Genomic DNA, 12,115 nt, shown 5'->3' on the forward strand with positions numbered 1-12,115 from the left:
TTTTTTTGAAAGAGTGCTATTGATTTTAATGATTGTACTCCCTCCGTTTTTAAATATAAGCAAATTTTTACTTTTGAGATTCATTTTTGTTGTAATAGATTGCAGGTTGGGTTTGTGCTTACAAGGTTAGTAACATGTTTTCCAAACTGATGTGTTTTCTTGGATAGCTATGGTACTAATGTATTTCTATTTTCTATGCCATGAAGCTTAGAATTGAGGCACTCAACCCTCTGAAAGCCAACTCTTTACTCTATACTTGATGAATTTGGCAAGAGATCTAACAAGACTTTATGTAGCATTTTTCACCCAGCATGTTTATGATCAAGGGATGATATCTGATCTTATGGTATTTTTCAAGTCAAATTGGGACATATATAACAGAGTTTGCACCATTACTTACTGCAAGGTTTAGAACAACTATGATATGATATTAGTGTGCCAAAGTGAATCAGGAAGAGGCTAATATGCCAATGTAACATTTGTAATATTACCTAATATATAATAATACATTTATTTTTCTCAGCAAATTGGCAAGCAAACATGTTCAATTGGCATCAACATCCCTCCTTTGTTTAGGCCGAAATCCTTTAAGAGTTACGTTTGAACTCTCTTGCTTATTAATCATTATGGTTCACACTTCTCCTATGCATAAATCCAACAAAAGATGTCAAAATACATCTTCAATTGGCATGGATTAAATTTATCTATGTTGACCGTTTGTTGCTTATATTTATATAGCATGGTAGTTTTTCTGTGTTCTAATTTTTTTATTGCTTAATTCATGGAAACTGTTCAAAATAATATTTCTTTTGTCGTGCATGTAATTACAAATGTAATGCATAAAAAATATTCGAAAATATGTGAATATATGTAGTATGTCCTAAAATATTGTTGATGTTATATTACCTTCTCCATTGTTTATGACCCGGGCAGTAGCACGGGTAAAAGTTCTAGCATTAATAATACATGGACTATATTGATACATTTGATAAGATAAGTCTAACCAATATTTACAATTTTAGAGTATTAATAATACATGGACTATATTGAATATTGATTCATTTGATAAGATGAATATAACCAATATTTACGATTATGGTAATTGTTTTTCCTTGAAAAAAATTATGGTAATCATTTTTTTTTTTGACAAAAAAAATTATGGTAATCGTTTTAGAGTATTAATAATACATGGACTATATTGATATGAGACGGGATCAAATGACACTAAGGTGTCAAATTAAATTTGACATCAAATCCTAACCATTAATCCAACTTTAATCCGACGTCTCTCAACAATTCATTAAATGGTCACATGTTTGATTAAATGATGCAAATTTTAATTTTAGAAATAAAATATCTTTCTTCTCTTAGTTAGTTATTTACCAAAAATTATATGATAGTATTATTATGGTTTCTTTACAGTTTACACTATTCACTGTCATTTTTTTTTAAAGGCTTATCATCCTTATTTCTTTATTTCTATTAACCTTTTTTATTTTTATTTTTCTTAGAAGAAACTAAATAAAATTGATTTATAAAGAGTACCTGGGATAATGAATGAACGATTGCTTCCAAAATTAAAAAGAACGTATGCTACTAAACGAAAGAAAAACACAAATGATAAAACACTTGACACAATAATATTAGCAGCATTTTGTATATATAAAAAAAAAAAAATTAGCGCCATGAACTCAAGAATAATACAATACAACAAATGAAAGCGTAGCCAATATAAACATGATACAAAGATAAGACAACAAAAATTAGTAAATAGAATCTCTACAAAATAGTAGGGAGAAATCAAATGGCAATCCTCTATCTATTGGTGCAAAATATAACAAAAATGGGAACTATTCAACCAAGAAAAGAAAGAATAAATTATTTCTAAAATTAAAATTTGGATAATTTGATCAAGCATGTGAGCATTTAATCAATTGATGAGAAACGTCGAATTAATGTTGGATTAATGGTTAGAATTTTGTGTCAAATTTAATTTGACACCTTAGTGTTATTTGATCCTATCCCATATTAATACATTTGATAATATGAATCTGACCAATATTTACAATTATGGTAATCGTTTAGAGTATTAATAATACATGGACTACATTGATACATTTGATAAGATGAATCAAACCAATATTTACAATTATAGTCATTGTTTTTCCTTAAAAAAATTATGATCATCGTTTTAGAGTATTAATAATACATGGACTATCCTTAAAAAAAATAAAAAATACATGGATTATATTGATACATTTGATGAGATGAATCTAACCAAGATTTATAATTATCGTAATTGTTTTTCCTTAAAAAAAATTATGGTAATCGTTTTAGAGTATTAATAATACATGAACTATATTGATACATTTGATAAGATGAATCTAACCAATATTTACAATTATGGTAATTGTTTTTCCTTAAAAAAAATTATGGTCATCGTTTTAGAGTATTAATAATACATGTATAATATCATTTCTCATATTTTTTTTAAGAAAAATAAAATTATACTAAGATCAAAAAGTTGTCAGATTGTGATTAAGCCTGACAACTTTTAGGCTTAAAAGGTCATTTGGTCCATTAATTAATTTTTAGGCTTAATAGGTATATGATGAAGATGAAGAAGTTGGTAATTATGATGATGGTTGTTGTCTTATTTTTTTTTTCTTTCTGATGTTGATGAAGGTATGAAGATGGGGAAGAAGAAGAAGCGTGTTGTATTGTTGTGTTGCAAGAAAGAGATGAAACAATGGGATATAAAGTTAGATGTTGTTAGTTCACCGTAAGATACAGTAGACATGCATGATCTAACCGTCCTCTTTTAATAAAAAAGATCAACCAGTTTAAATTAAAAAAATTAATAGGATCTATGGTGGACCAACCTTAAGAGTGGTTCACCACAGATATTTGGGGTTAAACTTAAGTCAGAGATTTATTTGACCAACGGAGACAAACGTGAGGGACCAAAACATGAGTTTTATTAGTTATGGGACCAAAATGAAAACTGAAAATTAATTAGAGGACTGAATGACCTATTAAGTCCAACTTTTTATTTACATTGTCAACAATAAACCATAGTCTGCTAGCTTTAAATCATTTTTCTCTCATCTAGCCAGACTAGTGTGCTTCTGCATCTGCACTGCAGTACTGTGAATTATGTAATCACCCAAAAAAATTAAAATTATAAATTCTTGAAAACTTATAGTACTTTTTTTTTTTACCACTGTGCAGCTGTTGGAACCGCCATCTCTGCCACTGAATGAAATTGTGGATAATGGTTGAAACCTGATCATAGTAGGGTTTGTGTCAAGTGCTTTCATGTGTATTTTCAAAATGTGTGTGAAGTATAGAAAATCAAAAATAAATAAAAGAGAGATAGTGACCACATTTGGAGTCTGTATTTTGTTGTTTAAATACATATGGTAATTTTATTAATCTTAATAGCTTGTTCTCAAGCTCTAGTTTTAACTTGTAAATTCACCAAATTTATGTTTTAAAGTGAATTTAGTGTCAACCTGGAGTAGACTCGTTTTTTGTGAAATCGAAGTTTACACTGGATTTGACTCGCATTAAAATCGGTGTAATAGGATAAACTTATCCGATTTTAAAGGAGTTTATGATTTTTTTAAAAATCATTTTTTTAGTGACCCAGTTTTATTTTTTTGGCTCATAAGTCATAAGTCCATATAACTTGTTTTTAATTTTTTGTTGGATTTTTTATGATTTTGTGGGATAATTTTATGTATTTTAATACAAGGTTAAGCATGACAATTTATTTTAGTGATTATGTATATTTTGATTTTATAATTAGGTTAATCTTTTGAATTATATCGTACTTCCCTGTTTATTTCAACATTAGAATTATATCCCACTTACCTATTTACAACATTATATTGTATATATAAATCATGTGTATAACAATTTTATATAATTTCAATTTTACTTAAACTCGTTTGATTTTACGAGTCAAGTTCATGAATAAATTTTAGCTAGGTAAAATAAATTGAGGTAAAAACTCGAGTATGACATTATTGCCTATTGTGAATATTTTGTTTGACTCTCTGGCTACATAATTTGCAGCTGCTTTTGCCCCACTAATTGTGTCTCATTAATTACTTTCTCAGCTTTGTGCTCTTGCCCCACTAAATGGGTGAACATTCAAATGAAGTTAGATTAGATTAGATTGCACTGCTTTTGCCTCCATTATTATAATTTATTTTTGTTTTTTTAAGAAGTTAAACTGAGATTATATTATCAAAGAATCGAAACTCCCAAACACAAGACGTGCCAGAAAGAGAAGGTTAGAATTGAAGGATTACAATGTCAAAAAAAAAGAAAAAGAACAAAGAAAGAAAGGTACAAACTCAGTTTTAGCATCAACACATAATTGAGTTAAGCCACCAATATGTTAGTAATTTAATTTTGTCGAGCATTTGTTTCGTTCCAAATCATCCAAACGAAAGCAAGCCATAAGAGATTCATTGTTGAGCAATGATGCTTTGATATTCCTCCTAAATGCCCAAATTGAAGCACGTGTTTGGAAATGTGTGTTTGATTCACTGTATCGTAACCTATCCAATGTGAAATCAAAGACCAAATTGTTCCAAAGGAATTACAATGCAAAAATAGATGATCAATGTCTTCATTAGAGCCGCAACCACCCACTCAGAGCTGTCGTTGATTTTGAAGAAGTCCCCGCTGCAATAAATTATCAGAAGTAGGAACCCGATTATGTAGAAGACGCCAAACAATGAGACTTATTTTTAAAGGAACCGCCTTGTGCCAAATGATGTCTGAAGAATCTTCAGTTGGAAAGTGTTTTGAAGCTGTGAAGTATAGTGATAAGCTGAGCTGACTGTATATCTTTGAGATGAATGTATGCGTCATTGCCATCTGTCTTCCACTCCAACCTATAACACAATGTTATTCAACAAAAGCACTACACTCCCCTATCCGCTCCTCCTCCCAAGCCAATAAGCGCATACGCCAGTTCCAAGCCTCTCCATACTCCCCCATCCTAAAAGACTCATTTTAAAACTAACATCAATTTGTTCTCGGTTAACTCGAAAAACCATCAAAATCTATCATATAAAATTGTTTTGTTAGAAGAGAACTTCACACAAAATTCGTCGATAGCATGGTAGAAAGTACAAAGGAAAAAACATTGCATGTGTTTTGATTTGTGAAATTCATGGATTTACAGTGCGGACATTAGCAGTTTGACAACTTCAAAAACATCACTGAGTTGAGTTTGTGCTCAAACTGTATGACAAGGTGTACAGGAAAATAAAAACATGTTAGAGATTGACATGAGAAATAAGGATTATACGGGCAAATTTTTCGATCTCACAAAGTGTCAAAGGATAAAGTACTTTTTTACTAGCAGCATTTCAAACAGTCAGCCATTTGGTGAAAACAAAATTATATATATAACTACTGATTATCAACACTGGTGATGTATTAGTAGAGATGATTTCCCTTCATTTTGATTTACTTTGACATTAGGGAAAAAAGAGCTTAAGTGCATCCCTCAGAAGCATTGCCTCTCTTTCACTCTCGCCCGTCTTCCAGACCTTGAAGTCTAAGGGAGCATATGTGGAATCCAATTCACTCCAGTGTTTGAGTACAGTCATTGGAAAAGGCCCTCTTGTTCCACAGCCACGAACACCCGAACAGTACCAAATAGGAATATCAATACTCTCCGCTCCCTTTCTTCCAGATGAAGTGACTTTACTATTCACATCCTCTTCATCACTGTCACTTAAAACAATAACATCATTGATGATTGCCTTAACGGGATCTGAAACAGTAACGCTTCGCCTTTCCTTTACTGTATGATTGGCATCCATGTTAATACTCAGATTTCTGCAATCTACATCCTCAGAAGCAGATGTAGTACTTGGTTGAGGCAAGCCACATTTTTTTGGGTTTAAGGTCTGACAATTAGAGTTTGATTCTTTAAGAAGTGCAGGCTTTCCGTCATCTTTGTCTTCAGAAGCAGCAAGGACAGATAATTGTTCAACAGTGGCAGGAAAGACTGGATCATCTTGGTTATTTTTCACCGGAGATTTTGGACCTAAGTCATGAAAATTAACACAAGATACTGTGAGCTAGCTACATTTTACATATACTTGGTAAAAACTTAAATGAAACTAGTGGCACGTTAACTTTTTTCTATGTGAAGAACCTCAATTAGTGAATGAAATATAGGAACAAAATAATAACAAATATCACTATTAATCATAAATAAGTGAAAGTGATCCTCTTGAAAATAATAAAAACATTAAAGGATATATTATATTGAACTCGGACTGTGATATCGGAGTACATCGGTAGGAAATGGAAATAAACAACATTAAAAGGAAGAAAGCAAGAAGCAACACATCAATGGGGTTATTAACACCAGCCAATATATTTGGCTTCTAAGTCGTCACTGTAAAGAGAATCTCAATGCAATGACAAATCACAGCATGACAATGTGAAGAAAAGTATAGATGCGATATCAAGAATCTTATTTACAGAATGTTAAAAACTCGAAGTAGCTAAAGCACACAATAGATATATGAAAGAAGAGGGAGTATAGATAGGAAATCCTGACAGACCTACAACATCTGTTCTCTTATCCAGACATAGAGCAAAACCATTATGTGTGGAGTACTGTCCTCCAGAGTTACAAGTCTCTCCAATGGCTACAACTTGCAAATCATTTTGTTCAAACTTATCTTTTCTTGAGGAATCTTCTGGTGACAGATTGGTACCAACCAGTTCAGGAATTACTTTCGGAATTTCACTTAATAAACGTGATTGTTCGGATGCAGACTCAAGCTTCTGTTTTTGGTCCATGTACTGAGCAAGTGTATGGAAAAATGGTTAAGGCACAAATTGTTGGCATTAAATTAGGGAACAAATTACCAATTCACAACATTTTTCCATTTAGCTTTTAATAGGAGGTGACATTAATAAAATCATCACAAAAGGATATTCTCTCCTCCATCCCTTTTCATTGGCCCGATCAATACGATTTCGTAACAATTCTATCTCCCTTGAGATCCACTGCCATATAACGCAGAAAAGAGACAAATATCAGTAACAAAATATGATAGATCAGAGGTTCTTTTATACTCCAAAGCAAACAGAAATGTTCAATAATGTTAATAAGCATTAGACAAATGAACTATTGGGGATAAAGGATGGGAGGGATAACTTAAAGGAAGATTCTTAATTTCCAGTTTGTTTTGTAGATTTACTGCCTCCTGGCACATTCTCAAGTAAATATCACAATTATGTGAATGTAAATTCTATGCATGTATAATAATTTTTTTCTACGTTGGGAACTAGAAAGAGAGTTTTTGCCGTTTTTAAATTTCATGATTCATAGCCCATGTTCACATGCTAGATTGCAAGAAACTTCACCTTGAATTATATTGAGCTCTATCTTTACAATAGAAAAAGGGATTATATTACACAACAGAATAATATTGATATGTGACATACATGCTTTGTGATATCTTCATGCAGAGTTCTGGCTTTCTGCTCAAGCTCCAGCTGTGAAACACAAAGGTGGTTATCATTTGGTCACTACAAATTTAATCAATTATCAACAAATTAATTCTTACTAGTAAGAAACACAATTCTCACACAAGGGAATGCCCAAAATCGATGTCGTTTAAAATGACAGAATTTTTTTAAAGATTCTGACAGAAAACAAAAGCAGAGAACTCTCTTAAACAATTCTTAATAAAGTTTCTGAATGAATCACCCTCTAGGCTTCCCTCTCTTATATAACTGAAACTCTCTTCTTAATGACTAACCATCTAGTCTTCCCTCACTTTAATAACTGAAACTCTTACTAGATTCCAATAAATGTTGCAACTATTGCATATGTGGCATTAAATCTATAGTATGCTTATGTTTCTCAATCGGCTGTTGGTATTAATGCTCATCATTGCTTCTCCCATGTGAATTAAATCGCATCCCGTGTGACCCTTCTCCTTTTCCCACCAGTTAAATGGCCCCTTCTCTATGCCATTGACACATATTAGCTTCAATCACATAACATTACTTATTAAGAAATGTTACATTAGGCGTGAAATGAAAAGACAGGCCCTAATAACCATGTGGAGATATAGCTTTCTATAATTTCTACAATGGAATAAATAGACGTTGACATCAATGTCGAAGAGTCAAAACATGTGTTGGCTACTACCTTTACATTTTAATTACCAAACGAAAAAATGAATATTAGATTTTATCAAGCATGTGTTCAGGTGAGGATCTGTTGCATTTATATTTCAGGCAAAAGAATAGTTGAAACAAGTGAATAGCATTAATTTAATGCTTGATTGCAAAGAAATTGGTATATCAGTAGACTAGTAGATAGCTACAAAAATTAATATCCTCTAGCTTAAGTCTCAAACTTGATCTATGGATACCTGATGATGTATATGTACGGCAAAGAAGCTTCTGTAGATGTATTACTTTTATTACTATATTATTAAATGAAATTCATTCACCCTTACTTTTTGAGATATTTTCAAGTAAGGGTGAAAATATTAACCACAAAATAATAAATTCTTACTGTTAAAATCTGAAAAGATTTACAGGGACCTAATTCATATATGATCAGATGACCAAGCATAAGTTTTTTTCATCGCACATACTAATGACTCACATACAGCAAACTTACCAGAGTTGGCTTTTTGAGCTGACCATTTGTCATTCTCTGATACAGATCTTGACATTCTTCCTGCAGATATAATGCTTATGATTAGGACCAACTAGGGTGAGTGTATGGTTTACAGCAGAACCCATATCCTAGGCATAATTTTTGTTTTGTTTGAAGATTATGGATACAAAAATCATATCGGATAACATCAACAAACTATGAAATCAATAACAAATAATCACCTTCACATCAGAAACCCAGCTATGGTCTTACGCCGGAAATAATACAATATATTAAACAAATTATAGAAAAATGGTTTTGGAAATGAGTTTCCATTTTAACTTGGAAACCACTACTTTGATTGAAACCAGGTTTCAGAATTGTGGGACATTGCAGCAGAAAATATTGTTAGCAAAGTAATAATACCTCAGAAAAGTCAACATCAGAAATTTGGCTGATAGATACATCTTTGGGCACATTAGAAAGCCGGAGCAGAATTTCTTGGTTGATTTCGTCTTGGTTTGATGATCTTCTTATTCCTGTGATATGGATACGTATATTACGTATATGTATGCATATAAGAAAGGTATGATAGCTAGTAAAAGAAGGTCACTCATGTTGAATTCCTTCTGTGGCAATGTATGACTTAGTTATGTGCAATATTCTTTGCCTGCTGATGAAAGCTTTTGATACAATGTACGACTTAGTCATGTGCAATATTATTTTCTACAAATTAAAGCAAATTGCATCAAAATTACATGTATGATCCTCTTGCTAGCAAAACTAACTACTGTACTTTTAATAAAAAGTTGTATGCTAGATTTTTTCAGACCAGTAAGTTTTAAGCGAAGACCAAGATTACCTGTTACTTCTAAAAGCAGATGAGAATTCTTCTGTAAATAGTCATTTGGGTCGGATTTGGTTCTAACATAACTTCCCAACACTTTGCCAGCAAAGGTATCTGGTTGCTTCAAAAGCTCCTCAATTAAGCTCCTCTTCAAGTAGACAAGTTTTATGTTTGAACTAATTATTCCTGCAAATCCACTTGGCAGCTCTTTGGAACGTACATTCTGACAAGATTTTATAGTTGAATTCAAATTTCTGTGCTTTCGAAATTTGAATGCCTCATTATCATCCCTTTCTTCTGAACTACTGATATTACTATCAGTTTCTTCAAAATTATCTGCAAAATGCGATGCAAGAAGCTTTTGTATGTTGTTCTTATTAATTGTTCTCTGCCTCAACAAAGTTATTAAATTTGCATCGCAGATTACCATCTTCTTTTTCTTGGGGTCAAAAAGCTGGTTTTTTTGGCAGTACTTATGGATGATCGAAGCAACATCAATTTCGGAAAAAGCTTTGGTCGTGTCTTCACCAATATTTTTAAGAAAATCTATGAGACTTCTTGAACCCCATCCAACAAAATCCTTTTTCTTATCTTTTGTTACTTTCCCATTTATTGATTTAACCTTATTCTTCTTTCTCTTTACTGGTTTAACTCTTGACGTGCCAACCAAGTCGTCAGAATCAGAACCTATAAAGTCACTTGCATCAGATTCACCGGTATCTTCCCCCTCACCTCTTTCATACGGTTCCAAGTCACGCTTGATGTTTCCATTTTTAATGATGTCACGGGCAATATAAACATCCTGAGAATTCCACCCTTCCTTTTTTTTGATAACTTGATAATATTCTAAAAAGTAACTTTCAACTGTATCTGGATCTCTCATATCTATCTTCTCCTGCAAATGAAAATCACATAATTATAAAACATATGGAGAGAGAGGGAGAGAAAGTGGTAATACAAGGCATGATTGAAACAAATATCTAACCCCATCAGAATCAATGTCAGCATTTGTCTCAATTAGAAATGCAAGTTTTGAGCAGTGCCTACAAAATCCTTTGGTTGTTTTGACAGTAGCAAATTCAGCATCATAGAAGCATTTTCCACAAACAGCTATTGGGCAACAGAAGCACCTAAACTTCGATGCTCTACCGCAAAGGTAGCAAAAATGGGAACCTATAAAATTATTCAAAAGTCATTCGGCATCCAAATAATTAAAATATATTTTGCCATATTCTCTTAAACAAGAACATACAAAGAAAACATAAAAAAGAATGAATTTAATCACAACAACCTACACAGGTTATAAAGTTTACAAGGTTGCCTATTCCGGTACAGTGTTCTACAACAGTGCTGGGAAAATAAATAAATATATCACATAAAAAGTAAAATCTCATAGAGTTGAAGAATTAACTTCTCAAGTATTTTTGACATAATCAGGATTCAGGATATGCAGGTTCAAACAGTATATTGAGTGTTCAAAAGCAAAACTCGGGCAAGAGCATATTTTCCGGGAAATGTAATTGAATGCTCTATAGCAAAGGCAAAAATAAACGGTGAAGCAGCTTACCACAACACCACCTATTGTCATTCGTCAAAAAGGAGGCATCTTGTTTCACACATTCCGCGTGATAGGCTTTAAAGCAATCCCTGTAATCAACCATAAAAAAGAAAATCACAAACAAACTTTGGTATCCAACAGTAAAACATACCAATGATAGTAATGACCAAGCTGCAGAGACTAATCTCTCGATCCGGGTAGGACTACATCAAGCACGGACACCGGACACGACACGGAAACTGACACGCCGACATAGCTAATAATTTGAAAAAATCACATAATTCAGTGTAATTACAAGTGTCGGTGTCGTGGACACGACACGTGTCCGACACTGGGACACGCCTAATCCAAGGAGTGTCCCTGCTTCATGTCTACAATGAGTGGCGTGGCATAACTCTCTCAGAGAATTTAACACTGCTGCATTCCCATAGCTGGATTTTGAACCCATGACCTCTGGTTTTGCTTGAAGAGATCCTTTATGATCTCATCCAAGTGCTCTAAGGTTGATATATTATGATATGATAAATATTAATACTACACAATTTGTTTCATATTAACCAAGGTTTAACATTATGGTAACAAAATTAGAATAAGAAATTAATTTGATTGAAAACCTAAAATATCAGTAAATAAAAAAGAGACATGTTTAATATGAAACGGAGAGAGTAAAACATGTATTCTAGACTAGAGGATATGATGGTTTGAGAAGTTACCTACCTAGAATCACAGACCCTCATTTGACCACCATCTTTGCAAGAAAAGCAACAACCTTCAGCAATCTCTTCCTTCTTTCTTTTGTTATTCTTTTTCACCATTTTTGCTGCTAAAACCTTTGAAACTCAAGAACATTGATCAAGAAATGAGAGAGTAAAGAAAGAAGAGGTACCTACCTTGTAAGGAACCTTAATGAAAGTGACAAAAGATCATTATTACTATGCTACAGATGCATGCAACTCTCCAAAACACTTTAGTACTAACCTATACACTTTTTAGGAAATCTGACGTAAAAGTCAATATTTCCCTTTTCCAATTCAGCATAAAGTAC

General features: G+C 32.6%; 1 protein-coding gene across 1 annotated transcript; it reads right to left on the reverse strand.

Annotated features, from left to right (window-relative positions):
- Positions 1-5,297: 5,297 nt before the first annotated feature.
- On the reverse strand, positions 5,298-12,081 carry LOC11405187 (uncharacterized protein At5g08430). The gene is made up of 10 exons (XM_024778384.2): positions 11,788-12,081; positions 11,080-11,159; positions 10,498-10,685; positions 9,528-10,407; positions 9,092-9,204; positions 8,687-8,746; positions 7,495-7,545; positions 6,983-7,053; positions 6,603-6,856; positions 5,298-6,076 (listed from the first exon to the last, which is right to left on the reverse strand). The coding sequence occupies exons 1-10, from the start codon at positions 11,883-11,885 to the stop codon at positions 5,502-5,504; spliced, it is 2,370 nt and encodes a 789-aa protein (XP_024634152.1). The 5' UTR covers positions 11,886-12,081; the 3' UTR covers positions 5,298-5,501.
- Between the last annotated feature and the right edge of the window lie 34 nt (positions 12,082-12,115).

This window comes from Medicago truncatula, chromosome 3 (genome assembly GCF_003473485.1).
Source record: "Medicago truncatula cultivar Jemalong A17 chromosome 3, MtrunA17r5.0-ANR, whole genome shotgun sequence".
In the NCBI taxonomy this organism is placed as follows: Eukaryota; Viridiplantae; Streptophyta; class Magnoliopsida; order Fabales; family Fabaceae; genus Medicago; species Medicago truncatula.